The sequence below is a fragment of the Mauremys reevesii genome, linkage group 22, assembly GCF_016161935.1.
Source record: "Mauremys reevesii isolate NIE-2019 linkage group 22, ASM1616193v1, whole genome shotgun sequence".
NCBI classification, from domain to species: Eukaryota; Metazoa; Chordata; order Testudines; family Geoemydidae; genus Mauremys; species Mauremys reevesii.
Window position 1 is genome coordinate 4911669 of NC_052644.1, and position 23213 is coordinate 4934881.

A 23213-nucleotide genomic window follows, 5' to 3' on the forward strand; every position below is an offset into this window, starting at 1 on the left:
AAAAGCCTAGTACGGTCATTAAAAGTCTACATGCTCCCTAACTCCTGCTAGCAAATCTGACCTCAATCATTCCTGTCACACCAAACTCACACATAACAAAGCCAGCATCATTCTTGCCTTCAGTAACACTGGTACTGTTGAACCTTACGGCAATACTAAGCAATGAATGCATGAAACAAAAGGAACATCAGAGTCTCAGACATTCTGGCAATTTCTCTCTTTCTTTCTTTTTTCCCCCCAAAGACTCGTTGCTCAGACATGTACATGGAAAGGGAATAGACACTATGGGATTGCAAAGACTGCAGATGGCTCCACAATTGTTCCCCAATTAATTTCTTCTGACAGAACATTACCACTCAGCACAAAGTAAGATGAGTAACTCCTTCTCTTAATGACCGTCCACCATAGTCGCTAATGAGAGTAAATGACAAATTAATTACCAGTAGCTTAAACGAGAGGCATAATGCTGACAACATATATAATGAAAAATTGAACCAAACATAACTTGTAAATTCAAACCATCCCCTTTCGTGACTGAGCAACAGCAATATTTAATGTATGCACTGGTGTAGCCATGTTGGTCCCAGGATATTAGAGAGACAAGGTGGGTGAGACAATATCTTTTATTGGACCAACTTCTGTTAGAGACAGAGAGAAGCTTGGAGCTTACACAGAGCTTTTCTTCAGGTCTGGGAAATATACTCAGGCCAGGTCTACATTACACTCCCACTTACTTCAGAATAATTTATAAAAATGAGGAGTCCGGTGGCCATTGGACTTCTTGTTGTTTTTGTGGATATAGACTAACACTGCTACCTCCTGATACTTGACACTATGCAAGAATAATTTGTGTCATTCAGGGGTGTGACTAAGTCACACCCACCTAAGCACCAGTACAGAGACTCTATTATGCCGACATAACTACCGTCTCTTGTGGAGGTGGATTTATTATGCTGATGCAAGAGCTCTCTCCCGTCGGCGCCAAGCGTTTTCACCAGCGTTTCCGCTGATGTCATGCTTCTAGTATAGAGTCAGTCTCATTGTCATAGCTAAATATAAAGCGGAACAGATTGTTTAGCATAAGAAGTTAACATATTTCAAGTTACCATTCAAAGTGAAGTGACCCATTAACATTAACTCCCAGTCATAGGAGGGGAAAAAAGCTCTGTGTGTGTTAAGTTATAGATTGTTGTAATAAGCAATAAATCCAGTGTCTCTATTCAGTCCATGATTTTTAGTATCTAACCAAGTCATGAATTTAAGCTCACAGGATCATCTTTTGAAGGTATTATGCGGGTTTCCTTTGAGGATGAGGACTCTTCTGGTTTTCAAACAACCCCCCATGCTCTCCAAGCTCGTTATCAGAAGCAAATGCCCCAGAGACCAGGACACACCAACTCAAAGCAGCACCAGATCTTGCCAAAACAGCACATGTAAAACCCGTAGCCACACCTCCACTGCTACTAGGCTCTAGATTAACTCTCACGAAAAAAAATCATAGAAGATAAAAACACCATATTTGTGGGTGAACACTTTTGACAAAGCGATCACTCTATATCTGACATCAGTCCTCAGCCTCAACGGAAACCTGCACTACACCTGCAAAAGATGAGCTTGGGAGCTTAAATTCACAACTTTGCTAGATACTAAAAGCCATGGACTCAATAGAGACATTGGATTTATGGCTTATGCTAAACAATCTGTTCTACCTGTACCTCGATATGGCATGAGTACATTTCCCAGACCTGAAGAAAAGCTCTGGGTAAGCTCAAAAGCTTCCCTCTCACCAAAAGAAGTTGGTCCAATAAAAGATATGACCTCACCCACCACGTCTCATCAGTATTTATTAACTGACTTAATATTTCCTGCAATCCACTTCCATGTTTATTTTACGAAATCCTGTTTTACACCAGCCACACAGACATCGCAAATCTGTAGCATCAAGACAGGCTAAACATCATTTGACCTGAACTGAATTATTGATATCAACCACTAATTTCATATAAACAGAAACAAAACCTGGGAAGAAGCTGCAAGGAGTAACTTGACTTTAAAGCACAAAGCCCTGTCTTCACCATTGCTAACATGGTCCAGCTCCATCGGTTTTGGCAATGTAGGAAGTCTCAGCATAGAAGGGAATTTTTGCACCATATCCATGCAAATCCCCCAGGTAGCTGCGCTACAGCAGTGTAAGACAGGGCTTGCATTTGAGAGAATTACTGGTACCTAAATGTGCAAAAAAGCAGTCAGATTTATCCTCAAACATATGGACATGAATTTTGTGAAGAATCAAGATAACCTCTCTGCATACAAAGGCAATAGATTTCCCAAGATATGTATATATCCACTGCATGAGGAGAGGATCAATCCATTCATTTTTAAATGAAACACAGAATGAATGGGTACCTGAATAATGGGGATACAAATCCACCATGGGGTTTCTATGATAAAAAGGTAAAGCTTTTTAAAGGGAGATCACCAGAAAAGGTAGAACAGCACCATAACCAACATGATCATTTATATAAGGGTCATGCTCATTACAGGGTCTATGTTCATCAAAGGTTTCTAATGCAACCTGCCTTCTGCTCTTGTCTTCTTCTAAACCATCAATCTCTGGGTGACCCACCTTATTGCTCCTAACAGTGCTCAAGCTATGCTCCAGCAGCACCAACTGGTTACATCTGGTAATTCATGTAAGTGTCAACACATGACTTTCACTGGTTAAAATCTAGTCGGGGCAGTGAATGAAAAGATTAAAAGATATGTGCTGCAGAGTTTTCAACAACACAATTCATGTATAACCTCACTTGTATGCTTGCTCCCCATTAGTTTTTGTCAATAGCTGTAAGAAAGTTCACGGATAATGGAAGTAAGGTGAGAATACAAAATGACCAACATCCTGAAAGATACTAAGAAGTAGGAACGGCTGCGTTTCTCACTCTTGCTGTCAGATTCTCAGCAGTAACATCTGACAAAGATATATAATGAGCCCAATGTGGCTACCCTGGGATATCTTATGTGGCTACACCAATCAAAAACTGGCTGCTGAGAGCCCTCCAGTAGAAAGGACTTTAACATTGCCTAAGTGGCATTCCCATCAGCAAGAACAAGAGAAAGACAGAAGTCATTTTCAACATAGTCCTTAATTAGAGGCCCAGCTAATGAATTAGAATCCAAAGAAAAAAGCTGGTTGGACTTTCCAAAGAGATTTGTTTATTCTCAATAAAAGACCTTTATTACGTGAGCCAAATATCTTAGAAACAAGTGGTGGGAAAAGTTAATGAAGGTAGAACCTTAATCTGTTTCAGAAAAGAATTTTGGATAAACATGCAAATATACCTTGCCTCTCTAAAGCACTTCATTCTTCCAGCTGACATTTCTACAACCAGAAAGTAAGATTCACATACAATACACTAGCTACCAAGAATCAAATGACTCACTGGAGACCTTCATAAATGTTGAGACATCCATGGCGATAATAGTCCATGATAATCTAGGTTTTTTAGCAGGACATTTAGATATGAAAGAACCCTTTAATAATCCAGATAACTAGAAATAAATCTGGTTTCTCAATCAGGGAAGGCTTCCCAGATGTTTAGGCCTTACTATATATCTGAAATGTATCTCTGTGACAGAACCTCTTCTTCTCCGGATCATCACTCGAAGGGAAAAAAAGGCATTAGGCATATTAGTTAGCAACTAGAAAAATGATAGCAAAGTCAATTTTCTGAGTTGCGCCGCACAAGAAGCACTAGTACAGATATGTCTGTAGAGTCATGAAAAGGAGCAAAAAAACACAGAGAGGACAATTATATACATAATACAGTTTGAGGGGGAAAACACATACTACATATATAGGATCGCATCGGGGCAAGGTTCATGACATTTAGGGTCTCTAGAGCTCTTAATCCAGCCTTAGAGAGAAAAATCAAGTTAAATTAGTTCTGAAAAAATATAGCAGCACAAAACGACATAAATGAGAACAAAACACAAAATGCACCTGTTGAGTAATTTTCAGAGCTACAAAGAATGACCTACGATGACACTGAACTAATCCAACTAGGGCCTGTGAGAAGTTAGAAACAGATTGCTAGAGCAGCTTCAGGGGTTGACAATTTCTGGGTTTAAAATTCACAAAAAAGCAGTAAAAACTCTATAAAGATAAAAGAACTATTATTTACCCTACAGTAGCTACGGTTCTTCAACATGCATTGTCCACACAGACTCCACTCTTGGTATGTGTGTGCCCCACTCGCACAAGATCAGATGTTTTAGTCAACAGAGTCTGTTGGGACACACCTGTGCTCTAGACATCCTCACATTCCTCATCCGAAGGATGGAGCAGGCCCAACCAACCAAGATGGTCTGCAACACTGAGTCTTTAATGGTTGTCTGGGAATTGTCTGCTGACATAATCTGTTAGTGAATCTGAAAGCCTGGAAGATGCAGTGCCTTCAGCATGATAAATACACCAAGTTGAGAGCTGAATGGTCTCCAGACAGAGAGCTGGTGACCTGGCTACTCCCTGCCTATAGACATAATGCACAGCTGTGGTGTTGCCTGTGAGCACCTGGACTGTGGATCCCTGGAGTCAAGGTTGAAATGATTTTGCATACCAAGTGGATGGCTCCGAGATCCAGGACATTTACGTGCAGACTAGCTTCCTGAAGGATCACATCCCCCACATTTGAAGGAGCACATCCCCCTGTTCCTCAGTGGAGGCATCTGTCACCAGTGTCTTGGTTGGAAGAATTGCAGAGAAGGGTACTCCCTTGCACACCTGAAGAGGGTATTTCCACCAGTTTAGCAAGGAGATGACTTCTTGCAGGACTGTGACCATCATATATCCATGCGGTGCCTGCTGGATAGATACACTGATTTCAATCACCTTTGTAAGGAATGTAGGTGAAGGCTAGCAAACTGCTTCACATAGGTGCATGAGGCCTTTCATCCAGAAGTCTAAGGCTTGCTCTTACGATGTCTGGGAGAGTCTGAAGCTGGCTGATGAGGTTCGCTATAGTTTGGAACCTCTCTTATGTAAGGTAAATGTGCACTGACATGGAATCTAACTCAGCTCCTATAAAACTATGTTCTGAGTTGAAATAAATATATTTTTCACTGTTGACTTTGAGACCCAATGCACTGAAGAGTCTTACAGTCATGTGAATCAAGTTGGTCACCTGCTGGCATGACCTTCCTCAGATCAGCCAGAAGTTGAGACATGGACAGACCTGGTTCCCATGCTTCCTGGGACAAGCTGCCATAAGTGCCAAGCACATGGTGAAATACCGTCAATGCTGTGGAAAGACCAAAGTGGGCAGGATCCTGTACCAGCAGTGAGATGTTCCTATCAGAAATCTGAACTATTTCCTGTGGGTTGGGCGAACAGACACATGAAAACGGCATGCTGAAGGTCAAGAGCCATGAACCAGTCTTGAGAATCTACCAAAGGAATTATGGAGACCAAAGTCACCATCCTGAACTTGAATTGATGGATGAATTTGCCATGTTGTTGAAGGTCCAGAATGGGATGCCAACAACTCCCTTTCTTCTTTGGGATGGGAAAATAATGGGTATAAAAACCCCTGCTGCTTCTGAACTCTAACAGCACCTCCTTCTCTAAAGATCCAAGTTGTAGACAGAAGTCCATTTATTTCAACAGTATCTCATGAGATCCCTGAAAGGGGACAGGGAAGGAGGGTAGGAAGGGACTGGAATTGGAGAGAATACTCCTTGTTGACAATTTCCAAGACACACTGGTCTGAAGTGATCAGAGTCCAGGCTTCTCAAAAATAAAAAGCCAAAGAGGGGTGGAAAGAAAGAGATCAAGAGGTTCTGTTAGGCTCTGACACTGGCATCAAACCTGCTGCCTGGCAGAAGAAGCAGACTGTGAAGAGGCAGAAGAGTTACTGTTGGAAGAAACTCTGCTTCTCTCAGTAGCTTTCTTCTTGGGGCTGAATTGCACAGTCCCAAAGAATGCAAAGTTTTCTTGAAGTACCTTCAGCAAATGGAGAACCTGATCCATTTTGGAATTAAGTTCATTAGCCTTAATGGGAAGGTCCTCAGTCGTGGTTTGGACTTCCCTGGGAATCCCGGAGGACTGAAGCTAGGAGGATGTTCTTCCACAGATGTGGCCATAGTACACACCGCTGTGTCCGATGCATCCAGTGCCGTACATAGGGAAATGTGGGCTATTATCTGTCCCTCGGTAGTCATTTTAAATTTATCTTGTGTCTGTGATAGAGCAAAAAGCACTCTATGAGGAACAATTTTAGATGAACATCTAGCTTTGAGTGCACTTAGAAAAGCAGTGACATACAGAACATTACTTAGGAGAGGTCATATTTCTGAACAAAAAGAGGCACCTGGAGTGCCTGACATTAAGTATGATTGCAGTTTCATTTGAGGTGCAGGGTTTGAACTCCGGGGATTTCACTTTTGCATTGCTAGAGCCCCTATAGTGGGGGTCAGGGGAGGGGCAGAGATCTTAGACTATAAACTGACTAAAGATTTTTTGTGCCAAAGGGCAGAGAGACTAAGACTAATTAACAATACCAATAACTAACACTAGCACAGTGTGCAGAGAAGCAGGCAGATAGCACAGGGATTCTTTCAAGAGTGATAAAAAGGAAACAAGGACTTTCTCCACAGTTTATGTCCTCGGGTGGTGGGGCATAAGATCAACAAGGGCACTGGAACAGACACTGCTGGCCAAAATAATCCAGTCTTAGGCTCATGCACACCAAGAGTGGAATCCATACAGCAATCACTTGAGGAATCACACACTCCTCATTCTTTCCTGCCTGGCAAGTTGTAATCACCATAAACACTAAAGCTTGCCTCTCAAGGGATTTCCTTGTTTTTGCGCTTCAAGATCCAAACCTGTAATGTTATTTCACCACCATATTCTACATTAGTTTATTTTCTGAAATTTTGGTTTTATAAAACATTATAAGTCTTATAATGAAAATGCAAGTCACCTGAATTAAGATCTAGCTATTTGCAGATATCTGGTTCTGTGCATTAGCAATGGGTTGGTTTTTTTCATAAGCTGAGTTGCCCCAGCCATGTTAGTCCCAGGATATTAGAGAGACAAGGTCAGTGAGGTAGTATCTTTTATAGGACCAACTTAGGTTGCTCAAAGAGAAGTTTTGGGCTTACACAGAGCTCTTCTTTAAATTATAAACTCACATTCAAAATCTCCAGGATATCAAGTGTGAAAGCAATATTTCCTTTTAGTTTTAAACTATTTTTTATAATCTGCTTTAAAAAAAATAAACTTCCATGATTTTAAGCCCATAAACTAATAGCATTATAGAAATTTCACACAAGCATTCATCTCATTTCTAAAAGAACATATTGCTCTAGGATTTTAAATATATTTAATATATTTGATCGCAATTTGAACAGTCACTTCCACTGTTTCCCAGGGTTGTATGGGTCCATTACACAAGAACCAGGGATTTTTTTTTTAATAGGAAATGTGATTACAAAACCATAAAATAAAATTGGTACAGGGTTCAGAACATGGTGGACCATCTGACACTCATTTGCTGAAATTGTCTAGATGGTGCGTTGACTATGTCTCCTGAAGTAACTACGCAAAATATAACACTCAAAGAAAAATGGGTCTCACCCACAAGACAAACAGAACAAGGAATAGACTCGATACAGTACAGACAAAACTCTCTAGAAAAGACCAGAGTTTTAGAAACACAGGCTAAATTCAGTCCTTGGTTAAGAGGTCATGAGAACCAATGGAGTTACACCTGGTCTGAATTGGATCCTAAGAGAAGAACAAAGGGAATACTTATATTTTTCCCCGTAAGGTACTCATACTTTCTCAATTTTAACTCCAGTATTTTCCGTGAAAATCTGCGGTTGCTTTTTTAAACCGTTATGACTATCTGTCCATATTTATACACATTCGATATATAAGCCATAACACACAAAACAAAAAATATAACGTAGGACACATTCTTAAATTTACAAGTAGACACTAACATGGCCTATCCCAATCTTAAATTTTATTAACAAAGTGGTTTTAAATATAGAATATTAGGAGCTGACAAGAAAAATATTCTGCTCTGGTATTAAATCATCCTCCAAAGAGTCATCCAGAGCAGGCCAGATTTATTCTCCTCGCCATCCATTACCTTTTGCCATTTTTATTTACATTAGTTGGTGCTTCATAACTGGCTGCATCAAATACGTTTGCCAGTGTCCTTATTTAAAGGATTTTCAGCCCTCATCCTTTACAGAGGCAGAAATTCTGCACACAATCCATATTTCTCCTTTAAATTCTGAGTGGACCTAGCACTAGAGAAAGGTGTCAGACAGCCAGCTCAGGAGACATTTTTACTGGGTATTTCTTTTTGGCAGCAAAGATCTCTCTAAAGCGTAAGTGTGTCAACTTCTGGCAATACGCCGCCTTCTTTCACTGAAACATGGACTTGCGATATCTACTCAGTCTGTTATGACAATCTTGATGACTGCCAGCCAGGCGACCAGATGCTGTCACTCTATAAATTAGAAAAGGCATTGTGTACACAGCCAGCTGTGTCATAAATCCCTAGGTTAGGAAGAGCAGAGGTGCAAACATCACACCGTGTCTGTGGCATTATATGGATTTGACATCTGGTTGGTTCTTTCTGTGCCTCCCATTACAGATAATATATGCTGGGGAGTTTCTGAACGCATGTCCTGATGTAAACCAGAAACCGTTTCAGTGATCTCGGCAGTTAGTACGGAAATGCACATCTTCAGACATCTTTAAAATAACCACATTACCAAATCTCTTTCTATCTCAGCATCCATTTTCTATAGCACCGAACTTGTCTACACTTACAAAATTTACCAAAATTGCTATTCTGGAATAAACATTTGAGAATAGCTATTTTGGTAAGCTTCCAAGTATAGATAAGCCATAAGCATGCCCTAGGTAAACCAGATCTGCATGCTGATGTCCTGAGTATTTCTGCTCTGCACTTTTTCACGGTGTAGAACATTTCTCTTGGACTATAGTCTCTACTATTTCAACACCATTTGTTATGGGTCTGTTGATTCAAGAATTAAAGTATTTGAATCAACAGATACAGATATCAAAATAATAAAAGAGAATAAGGCCAACACTAAAAAGTTAGGCTGACCCAGCTACATTGCGCTGGGGTGTGAAAAATCTACCCCCCTGAGCGACATCGTTAAGCCAACCCAATCCCTGGGTAGACAGCAGAAGGTCGACAGGACTAATATCACCTGCAGGGGAAGTGGATTATCTATGCCAACAGAAGAACCCCTCATATTGGCATATAGGTAGCATAGGCGGCGAGTATCATAGGCTAGGGGAGGCTGCGCCTTCCAAAACAGACAGGTGTGGCCCTGCCCACGCTCCACCACCAGGACTCCTCTGCAACTCCTCCTACGTAGTGGCCCCACTTGGCCTCCCGGCACTCCAGGATTGGGAAGGCTGGGGCCGCACCACCCGCCCTCCCGGAACTAGCCTGAGGCAGGGGCTGGCGGCCACGGTCGGGGGGCTCTGGCAGGGGATGGGGGTGCTTCATGCACCGCCCATGATAGGTAGTGTCTACACTGAAGTGCTATAGTGATGCAGCTGCACCACTGTAGCGTTTCAAGTGAAGACAAGCCCTGAGTGATGAAGTGTAAAAGCAGCTGGGAGTAAACAGTCTGCCAAGTATGTGAGACACTCTGAATCCTAAAGTGTGAACTTGTTAGAATGCCCATAAAGATTTTATTTCCTCATCAGTACTCTTCTCCCTTTCTCTACAACACTATATTCACCCTCTGAAAGAGAGGGCTGACTGCTATTCTGTCTCCACAACACATCACTAGAGATGCAAGTGTATGCTGCAAGACCCCTCCTGTCTCAAGGAGGTTCACCTCTGCAATGTTCTCATCCAGACACAATCAGCAGCATTAATGAACCAAAGTTTAACACATTAACAACATTTCATTAACAAGTATCAGGGGGCATCTGAAGAAGTGGGCTTGTTATCCATGAAAGCTTATGCCCAAATAAATCTGTTTGTCTTTAAGGTGTCACTGTACTCCTCGTTGATTTCATTAACCAGAACCTTAAGGTGTTTTTAGTGTTTACAGTAGAACAGGAATGGAGGTTGTAACTCTAAAATGTTTGAAACTCTGAACAAAGCCCAGTTCAGGCTTCAGATCCAACAGCTGAGACTCCAGCCAGGATTCAGCAGCAGCTAAACAACCTAGTCAGCCCTGGCTTGAGTTTGCAAGCTTGTCCCCCTCCAGCAGTGGGTGTGGGTGTGTGTAAACAGCATGTGCCCCTCCTGGCTGGGAGACGGGGGGGTAAAAACAATGTGTCCTCTTCCTGGTTGGGGGCTGGAGGGGGGAAAGCTGCACAGACCCCAGTGCTGCTCCTGCTCTGCTGGCTCAGCCCCAGCGTCTTGTAGTAAGTGGCTGCCCTGCGAGTGGGGCTGGGGGTCGGGTGGGCACAGGCAGCCCAGATGTGCCTACCTTTAAGATGCAAAACAGGCACAGTACAATACTTGAAATTTTTTTAAAACTCTGGTGTTCGTATCTTTGAGGTTCTACTGTAGTATTATGTATTTCAAATACTGGTCTCCAAAGACATTGGCTTATCACAGTCTTGATTGGTCTTCTGTGACCTTTTCCTCAGTGCACTCAATGGAGAATGGCTCCTCCCTCTCTTCAGAGAGGCGTCGGCTCCAGAGGGTGAAACGCCAGCACTCTCAGCCTTGCCCAAGCACAGCAAGCGCTGCATGTTGGACTGCTGTTATGAACTGCCCCTCCACATACCAAACAATGTTTAAAAATCCCAGTGAGAGCATCACCAGGTCAACACTTAACTAACGCTAACACGAAACGGGTACTAGGGCTATGGCCATGAGGCGGGAATGCTGCCCCTGCTAGGCAAAATTCTCCACACATGCCTAAGTGGAATACACAGCTGCATCTACTCAAGGAATTAACTTTTTTTTTCGCAGACCACTTGAAAATTGCTGAGGGTCTCGGCAGACCACTTGATGATCTTTCCAAATGTTGTTTGTACAGTTAGCTAACTTTGTAAAGTGCTTTGGATAAAAGCGCTATATAAAAAAATTTAATAAACCTTTTCTGTTCTACAAATAAAAGCACACAACTCACATTTTAATATCAGTAGTCTTACCTTTCTAATGCAATGGATGTGCCCTCTCTCCCCTGCTGCGGCAACCCCCGAGCTAGGGCTGGGAAGGTGGGGGGTCTCTCCTCCTCTCCTCTGCCACAGCAGCCCCTGAGCTGGGGCTGGGAAGGAGGGGAGGTGTCTCCCTGGCAGCCGCATCCCTGGACCTGGGGAAAGTCGCCTCTTTCTCTGGCCGCCGCAGACCTGCACATCCCAAATTCCACCCGCCCTGTCTTCTCATCCCACTGCCCCCAAGGCCACCACCTCGCCTTACATATGAGTCTTCTCCAGGGTCCGGGCACCTAATTAGTGGAGCCACGCCTGAGCGGCTCCACTAATTAGCGCGTGGCCCTTCATTCTCTCACGTGCGGCCGCCCAGGCGCACACCTTAGAGGAAACTATCTGCAGACCACCTGAATAGAGCTTGTGGACCAGTGGTGATCCACGGACCACAGTTTGAGATCCTTTGATCTATTCCAAATACTGGTCTCCATAGAAACTGGCTTATCACATCAAGGATTTCATAGCTGCATACAGTGAAATGCTCTGAGACCAAAGCAGGATTGCTCCTGTCTACAGTGAGGTTTCCACAAGTGATGGAACATTGATCATATCTCATGGGAGAATATTCCACAAATTATTAGATCTCACTGTTAGGAATTTTTCCTATTATATTATATTAAAGCTAATTTGATCTTTTCTTAATTACACACGAGCATATCTCAAAGTATCATTTAAACCATACCTTAAAACCACAGAAAAAATGCTACATGCTATGTCAACATTACTGACGTTTTTCAACTCAGCTTAATCCCATGTTTTATCCCAAATTATATTTCAATATTTTTTCAAAAGAGGCACCACTAATAAGCTCATTAAAATGCAGAATACTGAAAGGAACTATAGATTTTAATACCTTTTTTCACCACCATTAGAAATAATGCAACAACAGTTTATAAATTTTGCTAGTTCAATCACTTATACATTATCTATTAAAAGGCAAACTGACTGCCAGAGTGGAACTACCCTAAATTTTATTTATTTGTATTATGGTATTACCTTAGAGGCCCCAACTGAGACCAAGGTTGTGATGAGTGCTGTATAAAGTACGGGGCAGTCCCTGCCCCCAAGAGCTTACAAACAAAGGACCTATTATCAACGTTTTACAAATTGGGAACTGACCCGAGAGAGATTAAGTGATTTTCTTCAGATCACACAGGAAGTCTGGTAGGGTTTCATACTGAACACAGGTCTGCCAAGTCCCAATCAAGAGGCTTTACCACAAGACCATTTTTCTCTAAATTAAAAAAAGATAGGCCTCCTTCTAATACACTTTGATCTCTACAATGGTGAACACTAAAAATTAGATTAAATTTAGCAAACAAACCTGAGACTATGGCATGAAAGTTACTGTATTCTCTCTAAGTAGCACTCTCTTGGAAGAGTGTGAAGTAGTACTTTAGGATTCCGTTAATAAGTTGCTGATGAATTCTAGCACAGACTGAGCAATCATAGGCAGTACAATGTTGCCAAGACATGGTTATTGTATTAAAACGTGTAATCTGTCTAGTGACAACACAACTGTGAGCCCGCCTACCATTTCCTCTGTTATTCATCCCACAATTCTGTACACCCATAGAAAGGCCATTGCTGTGAACAGAGACTATGGACTAAATTCATTCCTGCTGTAACTCCACTAAAATAAATGGAATTACACAAAGGATGAATTTGGTCCCATTTTAAGGGAACGAACTGGATTATGCAATCCTGAAATTTGAAGACAGATAGGGCAGGGGACTGGGCTCGATGACCTCTCGAGGTCCCTTCCAGTCCTAGAATCTATGAATCTATATAAAATCATCTGCCTGTCTTAGTGCACAGTTTGGTCTTTTGGATTCTGTTACCTTCTTACTAGGTCTCAGCTCTATGAGTCCAAATTCAGTTCTATTATTCCAAAACCTGACAGACATTTTATGTTTATAAGGTTTTGGCAATTACAGGAAAATTTCAGAAAATGGTTTCTTAAAAAGTTACCAATGCTGACAGTGTGAAATACTGTCTGAAAATCCTGGTCATCTTTGGCACAATACAAGATACGGACGCATCAAATGTTTAAACTCTCCAATACCCAAAACTACCTTTTCCTTTGTATCAGAGGGGTAGCCGTGTAAGTCTGGATCTGTAAAAGCAGCAAAAAGTCCTGTGGCACCTTATAGACTAACAGACGTTTTGGAGCATGAGCTTTCGTGGGTGAATACCCACTTCGTCGGATGGATGCATGCCTTCGTACGCATTAAGGAAGGATAAAGGTTACTAATAATGGATCATCTCTTCATATGTGTATGTACAATTACCACCACAATTGTTATTTACATTGTGAGTACACCTAAAGACAAGTACCAGGCTGAATCCCGCTGTGCCTGGCAATGTACTAATACATATTATGGGGTTCCTTCAATCTCCATTGTAGCCTCTAGGTGCTGCTGCTTCCCCCCATCGACAAGGCTTGTTACCCTGTCAAAGGAGGATATTAGGTTAGTTCCATGGTCCTCAAACTTTTCCCCTCACACCCCCCTTACCAGTAATAGAACGTGTCTGCGCTTCCTCTCCCACTTACCGCCCCACCCCCAAGCAGAGTTGCGGCCGGGCCATGGCCACAACTGGGGCAGGGGTCAAAGTAGAGTCAGGCGACGCTCCCACCCCACCCCCCCATGGGGGCTGGCCCAGGCCTCGCTGCGCCCCTCCAGACGTTCCTCTGTACTTGCCTAGGGAAGCGCGTCCCAGTTTGGGGACAAGTGGGTTAGTTTGACTTGATTTGTTCTTGACAAATCCATGCTGACTGTTACTATATTCTAGGTGCTTACAAACTGATTGCTTGATTTTTACTTCTATTTCTTTCCAAGTGCCAAAATTAAGTTGATTGGCCTATAATTCTGTGGGCTGTCCTTATTTCCCTTTTTATAGGTAAGTATTATAGTTGCCCTTTTCCAGTCCTCTAAAATCTCTCCTGTCCTCCATGAGATCTCAAAGATAATCACTAATGCCTCAAAGATCTCTTCAGCCAGTTCCTTAAGTATTCTAAGGTGCCAACCTGAAGACATCTAATTTGTCTCAGGGCTTGTCTTCACTTACTTTGCTTCAGCAGCACAGCTGCACCACTGTAACACTCAGGGCATGTCTAGACTTACAGTGCTGCAGTGGCACCGCTGCAGCGCGTGTGGTGAAGACACTTTGTGGATGGGAGAGAGCTCTCCCGGTGGCATAAAAAAACCAACCCCATGAGCAGCATAAACTATGTCGGTGGAAGAAGCTCTGCCGCCAACATAGCACTGTGCACACTAGCGCTTATGTCGATGTAACTTCAGGGGGATGGAATATTTATGCCCCAAGCAACATAAATTTTGCCAACATAGGCGGTAGTGTAGATGTAGCCTCAGTGTAGACACTACCTATGTCAGGTAGTTCTTCCATCAGCAGAGATAATCCACATCCCTAAGAGGGGATAGCTAGGTCGAAAGAAGAATTCGTCCATTGAACTGCCATTGTCTACAAGGGGATTTAGGTCAACTTAACTATGTCACCCAGGGTTGTGGATTTTTCAAACCCCTGAGCGATGTAGCTGGGTTGACCTAATTTTCTAATGTAGACAAGACCTACATAATCCTTAACTCATTCTTTCCCTATTTTAGCCTCAGATCTCATGCCACTGACACCGATGTTCACTGTATTAGCTGCCCAATCCCTGCTAACCTTTTTGATGAAAACAAAAAAAATGCATAATTAATATTAAAAATAATGCATGATAAAGCCGTGGAACTCATTGCCAAAGGGCATCGCCAAGGCCAAGAATTAGCAAGATCAAAAGGTGAATTGAACACTTGTATGGATAACAAGAATATCCATAGTTAATGGTAACATGAAGTATTGGAAGGGATATAAAATCTCATGCTTCAGAGATTAAACCAATTTGACAATGAGGGATTAGGATGGGACCTTAATGGGGTGCAGATTACCCACTATCTGCCCACTGTGTAGATTCTTGCTCTATCTTCTGAACATGTGGTGGTAAGCACTGTCAGAGACAGGACACTGGACTAGATGGATCATGGGTCTGATCCAATCTGGCAATTCCTATTTTCCTAACAAGGCATGGATAACAAGAAAGCCAATTTTAATATGTCAATCCGCAAATAACTGATTTTTCTCTCACTGAACAGAATAAGTGTTTTGTCACTTAACAGGACAACTAATTGCTCAATCCACTTTGTTGTGGTGATTTTCAGCCTAAAACACTGTCAATGACAATTACAAGTGTTAATGTGGCAGTTAAAAGTCACAATTTGCTTGCGGCTTAATTTTCAGCATGTTTCAGTGAATCAGGAAAGGACCAGAAATGCACTGGCTATGTTCATTTTACTAATTTTATATTTTAAATTACAAGCTAATCGTTTTATGCACTAATAAAATGTACATTAATTGTAATCAGGCTTCAGCCAAATTAAATGAGCGGTAAAATTCAGTACTGCATAAACCGTTTACATGGGATGCTTGTTTAACTGAGACATGGGTATACACAGAGGAGACCCTTAAATCGGTTCTCCTGAATTTAAAACAAAATGCAGATACAGATATTCACAATTCCCGTTTCATAAGAGCATTTCCTAGCCAAGTTATGTGCTCTTTGTATGATCCAAGGTATACCAGGTTGAAAAAAGCTCTATATACAGAAGATTTATACACACACACACTTAGAAAAAGCTAAAAAGAGAACATCCATTACTCTAATCCACAATTTGATTTATAAATGACAATTCTTCAAGGATGTTATAGGCACTTTTCCTCATGGAGGACTATGCTCATAGCAAATCTGAAGTTTTAATGAACATTTTGAATTACCCGAACACAAAGAAAACGGAGGGGAATTTCAGCAAACATTTTACACACACTTGAAAAAAATCCATGTGTTAAACCGAGAACTAACATGGGAAATATCAGTCTGATGAGTCAGTTTTCAAAAAACAACCAACAAACAACAACAAACCCCCAAGTGCCTGTAAATGGAGGTTTAGAATGAAAGTTCTACCTCAACCCCAATTTGCTGCTGCAACACTATAATCTGCAGAATTGTCTCAAAACGGATTTAGCAACATTTTTTCATGATGTGTCAGTGACGGTAAAGTGACATCTTTTTGAGCTTTGTGTACAGATCTCCTTAGAATCTACATTAATCTTTCTATGTTTTCATGCATTTGAAAAGGACCGTGCTGGATAAAGTCTCTCATGTTAAGAAATGTCTGAGGAAGCTAACAGCTTGTTTAATTCCCTCTTCACTTCCAGCACATAGACAGAGGAATTGTACTAGTTAGCACTCTCCTAGATGGTTCATAGAACACTTCACTCCCTATACATGGCGGTGGACATTATTTTTAATCCGTTTGAGAAGAACTGCAGCAGGTTTTGGCTACATTAAATACACTAGAAACAACCTGCACTGCTTGGAATGAAACTAGAGATTTTAAACTGTATATAATATCTAAATATACATTAAGGCAGAGAGTATTATCAATAATTTAAAGGTAAAAAATATGACAAAGCTGTTGTAATTATCCTAGAATCAGGCATTATAAACCCAGGAAATTCAAAGTTAAGGTTATACTTAAAAGAAATCCGAATATGTTACTGTAAGGTGCAAGAAATGCAGTTAAGACATCCAAACAATCTTAACTCTGCCCTGTAGTAATTGACATGCATAATTAAGGAGTCATTTTAGTGTCAGTGATTTTTAAAGAATTTCTTTTCATATTTTTCCTCTCACCGAATCAGTACAAGAAGGAATTAACCCTTGCTTGGGTGCACTGATTGTCAAAACCTGTTAGCAATTTTCAAGCAAGAAAAATGTTTTAAAAAGCCACTGCTCACTAGAAGGGTTAACTTTTCTCTGGCCAGTATCAACAGGACTGTAATGAATTAGCAGTCTTTCAGAATAAGCTCTGACACCGAATAACACTGAAGACAAATCTCGGTAGCCCTGATGTTATCACAAGACCCCCACTGTGAGAGTATTCACTGAAACATTTACTGGCTCAAAGCCTTGCCTTGTTTGGTATTTAACTTCATACTTCCTGAACTACCATTGTCACTCTGATCAAGCAGTAGTCTTGATTTTAAACTTCCTGAATAATCACTGTACAGTAAACTGAGTGAAATCTCTAACAGACAGTTACAATGGCCATCTGTCATCGACCTAGAAGTATGCACACCTTTCCTCAGAACTAGTCATCTATTCAGGCTCCATTAGGCCAGAGTTTAAAACGTAGAATCAGTTACTAAAACCTACAAAAGAAATTTGCATCTTTATTTATGCAAACTTGCTACTGGTTGTTGTGCCTTTCCTGGGAAGATACAGCCATCTGTGTACCTCCCTCCCTTCATCAACCTCCCCTCTCCCTGGCTCCATGCTTTCCTAGCTGCCTCGGACAACACAAATCTCAAACTTGGGAGCAGGCACCCATTCACCCCTTCTTGTAGCCCATTCCCAACAGCTGACATCCACCCTAACTGAATTGGCCTCGTTAGCACTGACCCCCCACTTGGTAAGGCAATTCCCATCTTTTCATGTGCTGTGTATTTATACCTGCTTACTGTATTTTTCACTCCATGCTTCTGATGAAGTGGGTTATAGCCCACAAAAGCTTATGCCCAAATAAATTTGTTAGTCTCTAAGGTGCCACAAGGACTCCTCGTTGTTTTTACTTATAGAGGAGACTAACATGGCTACCCCTCTGAAATATTTAAATGAATGCATCAGTCTTCACATTTAAGCAAAATCATGTTTCCATCATCCAGAAATGGAGGAAACATTTTAAATGTAGGGCAGGGGTTCTCAAACTGGGGGTCAGGACCCCTTAGGGCGTCGAAAGGTTCTTACATAGGGGGTTGCGAGCTGTCAGCTTCCACCCCAAACCCCGCTTTGCCTCCAGCATTTATAAGGGTGCTAAATATATAAAAACACATTTTTAATTGATTGGGGGGAGGGGTCGGACTCAGAAGCTTGCTATGTGAAAGGGATCACCTGTGAAAAAGTTTGAGAATCACTGATGTAGGAGGATGAAGTCAAAAAATTGTCATTTATTTGAAATATTTCATTCTGTAGCTGTGCAAAGTCAAAAAGTCCTCTATGTGGGAAAACAGTGGTAACCGCAGTAGGATATTAGCATGGTGACTGTCCCATGGCCACAGAACCATTCAGATCTAACCCAATTACCTGTCAAAAGAATGACACATTACTGAGACCTCAAGTGCAAGTTTCATTCACTGAGCTCTCCAGAGGCCGAAAGAGATCTGTTTAGTGAAATAAAGGACTGCACAGAGCAAACCAGATATGTAAATTTCTCATCTCTACAAATGATAGATCTCAGTGTTTTGATCTAAAACAATACAGTTGATTTGGTGGGCTGCTGCCAAACCCAGCCCAACACTATCATTAGAGGAGAAGTTTTGTCTGGATTGCCATGAATCATTCATTTATCATGTATTTCTTATTCACACAAAACCACTTTCAAATCATTGTTCAAACTGCTTCATTGACTACTAAGCTCTTTAAATGGCTGCTAGAATTTCAGAGCCGGGAGAGGCTCTGCTTGTTGTCAGAGGCAAGCAAACGCTTCTTGCAGGACATAGGGTTCAGGGGGAGACAAATGTCAGAAGAAAGTTCCCTAAAATTGATAACTGGTAGCTTAAAACAGCAGTTTCCAACTTTTTCAGACACCACCACCACTCTACTAGAATAAGACCTCAACAGTGTCCACCACCTCCCATTTATTACAGACATTTTGCAATGGTTTAGGCTCCTCAGGATCCCACAATTGATTTTGTAGCAGCTCAAGCTCCAACACAGGTTCAGGTGCACCCAGTTGATTGCTATGTATAGACTGCAGCGTTCCCTCTAATTTTTCCCACCCATGTGCAGAATGAATTTTATGTGCACCAATATGGAGGTGATGTGAGACACATCACTTTCATATTGGTGCACATAACAAAATTCATTCCGCACATGAGTGGGGGTGGGGAGGTTCAGAGTATGGGAAGGGGCTCAGGGCTGGGCAGAGGGTTGGGGTGAGGGCTCCAGTGTGGGGCCAGGGATGAGGGGCTCAGGGCTGGGGCAGAGGTTTGGGAAGCAGGGGGTGAGAGCTCTGGCTGGTGGTGCAGGCTCTAGGGTGGGGCCAGGGATGAGGGGTTTGGGGTGCAGGAGGGTGCTCCAGGGCTACAGCGGGGAGAGAGGACTCCCCCCAGCTCTCTCCCTGCTGCGGCAGCTCCAGGGCTGGAGCCACAGGATAGGCGCCCCTCCCCTTGCCGCGGCAGGTCTGGGCCAATGTTGGGTTCGGGGTAGGGGAGGGTGCCACTCATCCCGGCTGGTCCGGGCCGGGGCTGGGTTCGGGCCACCCCTCCCCCGGCTGGTCACGGACAGGTGGGTCCCTTGAGTGCCTGTGCAGCGCGAAATAGGCTGCTGCACAGCCGCACAGCTTAAAGGGAACTTAGACATGTTGAGCTACACCAACATGATGTATGAAGTATAGAAAATAAAAATGGGAATCTCCAATCTGAAGAATTTACAGTCTAAGTTAAAACAAGAACAAGAGAAGAAGATACGATGCGGACGAAGGGGCATACATACTTGGCACAAGTCTCAACTACACCTCTACCCCAATATAACGCTGTCCTTGGGAGCCAAAAAAATCTTACCGCGTTATAGGTGAAACCGTGTTATATTGAACTTGCTTTGATCTGCCAGAGCGCGCAGCCCTGCCCCCGGAGCACTGCTTTACTGCATTATCATAGAATCATAGAAGATTAGGGTTGGAAGGGACCTCAGGAGGTATCTAGTCCAACCCCCTGCTCAAAGCAGGACCAATCCCCAGACAGATTTTTACCCCAGTTCCCTAAATGGCTCCCTCAAGGATTGAACTCACAACCCTGGGTTTAGCAGGCCAATGCTCAAACCACTGAGTTATCCCTCCCCCCCCAATTATATCCGAATTCGTGTTACATCGGGTCGCGTTATATCGGGGTATTGGTTTGTATGCTGAAGCCTAGGAGCCAACTGGCCAAAGCGAATGTGTGAAAAGAACTGAAGCCAAAGCATTGAGGTCAATGTTTCAGGAATAAATTAATGGCTGAGAGCAGGACTAGAAAATTACCACAACAGAAGAAAATAGTCAGAAAAAACAGCTTAAACTCAGGTATCTGGTCATAAAACTCCCCCACTTTTTTTTTTTTTAAGATATTACTAGAGAGTTTTCGTAGCACTCTTCTAGAACCTGATTTCCACCAATTGGGATCACCCACAAATCAACCATGTGGGCAGCAAAGACGGATAGAAAATCTGAATTCAAGACAATGATATTTTGCTATACCACATGACAATCAGTCTGCATCTTGTCTGAACATGCTGTGTACATAAAGCTCTTAAAATGCAGATTTCAAAATGATTTTCCGTCTTTAAATGCTGAATGGAGACCAGCTTTGATTGTATAGTCCAGGATCACTGCTGAGCTCTATTTTCAGCACTGAGAACCCCATTCTTTACATCACAGAATTCTATACAATAAAGGATGGGGTGCAAAACAGATTTTACTGAAGGGTCAACAGAATCCAAGTAAAAGATGACGGGTAACAGATGTAAATGGCAAATGTTAAAGTACTAGAGAGTCCAAGTCTTTACATTGTTAGATACAATCTTAGGGCTTGGCTACACTTACGGTTTGCAGCGCTGGCGCAGGCTGGTCATCCAGCTGTTGAGGCCACACTCACAGCTACCAGCGCTGGTGTGTGGCCACATTTGCAGCATTTCCAGCGCTGTTGGGAGTGATACATTATGGGCAGCTATCCCAGCATTCAAGTGGCCACAACGTGCTTTTCAAAAGAGGGGGGCTGGAGGGGGGTCTAGTGTGACAGGAGGCGGGAGGGCTGGGAGGGGGTCTAGTGTGACAGGGGAGGGGGAGAGGGGATTTTTGGAGCCAACACTGTGTGTTTAGCTTCCTGACTTGAAAAATCAGAACATTTTTCTGACCCCTTAGTCTTAACTCTTAATTGCAAACAGCCTGCACGACTCCCCGCTGTTTCCCTGCCTGCCTCTCATTTGATTGTTTACAGCCAGGTACAGATGATCACAGCAAACAGGAGCTATGTTTGTTTTTTAGCAGCAGCGGCAACGGAGGAGCTCCACAGAGCTGTTCACAACAGGGAGGAGGATCTCATTTGATTGTTCACAGATTGATCACAGCAAACAGGAGCTGATAAGCAGCTCCGGTAGAAACGGAGCTCCGGAGGTTCACAACAAAACAAAGACAGGCTGCATAACAAAACAAAGGGAGTAATTTTAGTTAAAAGCATTCTGGGATATCTCCTTATTCCCCGGAGGCCAATAAAAGCGCTGGTGTGTGTCCACACTTGATGAGCAGCGCTGGATCACCAGCGCTGCAATCGCTACACCCCAACCTGGCCAGGTGTACAGCCAGCGCTGCAGCCCGGGAGTTGCAGCGCTGGTTGTGCCCTGCAGGTGTGGACGGGGTGTAATTGCAGCGCTGGAAAGCCTCTACCAGCGCTGCAACTTGCAAGTGTAGCCAAGCCCTTAGTTAATAAAGTAAGTTATAAACTCCTTGGGGCAGGAACTACATCAGGGGTCTCAAACTCAAATGACCCCGAGGGCCGCATGAGGACTAGTGCATTGGCCCGAGGGCCGCATCACTGACACGCCCCCTTGCTGCCCCTGGCCCCACCCCCAATCCACCCCTTCCATGAGGCCCGCCCTGCCCTGTCTCTGTCTCAGGTCTAGGGCAGAAGGGCAGGGGAAGGGCAGCCTGCCCTGGCCCTAGTGAAGGGGGGGCTCTAGAACCCTGCGGCAGCAGGTGATGCCGGAAGCTGGCATAGCAGAGGAGTGGAGTCAGCGTGAGCTCCCAGGCAGGCTCCCGGGCGGTGAGGGGGCAGCAAGTGGGGGCCGGGAGACGCTGGGGGGAGGTGCATGGGGGTGGCAGGTGGGGCCAGGGGAGAGACCCGGCCCCAAACATTGGGGAGCAGCGCGGGAGCTTAGTAACAGAAAATAACTCGGGAGGGGCGGGGTGAGGGGAGTTTGGCGGTGACAGGAAGTAACTGGGAGCTCAGGGCCGCCCAGAGGATTCCGGGGGCCCGGGGTCTTTGGCGGCTCCCGCTTCCCCCCCCCCCCATTACCCGAGCGCGTCTCCGGCGAGGCCTGAGCTTCGTCCCGCTCAGAGCCGCGTGGTGAGGGGGCGGGGCTGTGAGCTCCACGCCGAGCGGAGGCAGCTGCCCGCCCCTCCCCACGCGACTCTGAGCGGGCGGGCTCAGGCCCCGCTGAGCACCCAGCCCCGCCCCTCCCACGCGACTCTGAGCGGGGCTCAGGCCCCGTTGGAGCTCCCAGCCCCGCCCCCTCCCCACGCGACTCTGAGCGGGGCGGGGCGCAGGCCCCGTTGGAGCTCCCAGCCCCGCCCCCTCCCCACGCGGCTCTGAGTGGAGTGGGGCTCAGAGGCGCCGGCGGAGACTCGGCGCTTGATGCGCTGAGGCTCCAGGAGAGGGGCAGAGGCGGGAGCCTCCGCTTTTCTCTTGGGGGCCCCTGCGGAGCCCGGGGCCCGGGGCAAATTGCCCCTTTTGCCCCCCCCTCTGGGCGGCCCTGGGGAGCTCCGCGGGCCGCAGGGAAGAGCTCCGCGGGCCGCATGTTTGAGACCCCTGAACTACATCTTCCTCCATGTTGATATTGCCAGGCACAAGTTTACCATTCAGCAAAAAATAATCCAGTCCCTGATACCTGTCTGTGTTTATTTCATTCCACCTATTAAAATACGACAATAAGGCACCAAACAGCTGTTAAAGTCATAAATTTTAGGTGAATTTTATCTAAAACAACTCTCTGCTTCCTACGTTATAAATAAATATATGCTGTTGTAAGTACCCCTTCTAGTACCAGAACCATGGTACTCTCAACCCACGAAGGAAGAGAAGTCATGGACTCCAACAGAAAAGATTTGTTATGTTT

At 43.9% G+C, this 23213-nt stretch overlaps 1 protein-coding gene across 4 annotated transcripts in view; it reads right to left on the minus strand.

Annotated features, from left to right (window-relative positions):
• The window catches only part of ARHGAP35 (Rho GTPase activating protein 35), a 103626-nt gene that overhangs the window by 14581 nt on the left and 65832 nt on the right, over positions 1–23213 (minus strand). Inside the window, exon 4 of one of the 4 annotated variants that reach the window (XM_039510545.1) lies at positions 18323–18431. The exons of the other annotated variants lie outside the window; for them this stretch is intronic. Within the exon in view, the coding sequence (XP_039366479.1) occupies positions 18343–18431 (89 nt within the window). The 3' untranslated portion in view covers positions 18323–18342. Of the gene's footprint in view, positions 1–18322; positions 18432–23213 lie in introns of those variants that run through there. 4 annotated transcript variants of the gene reach the window in all.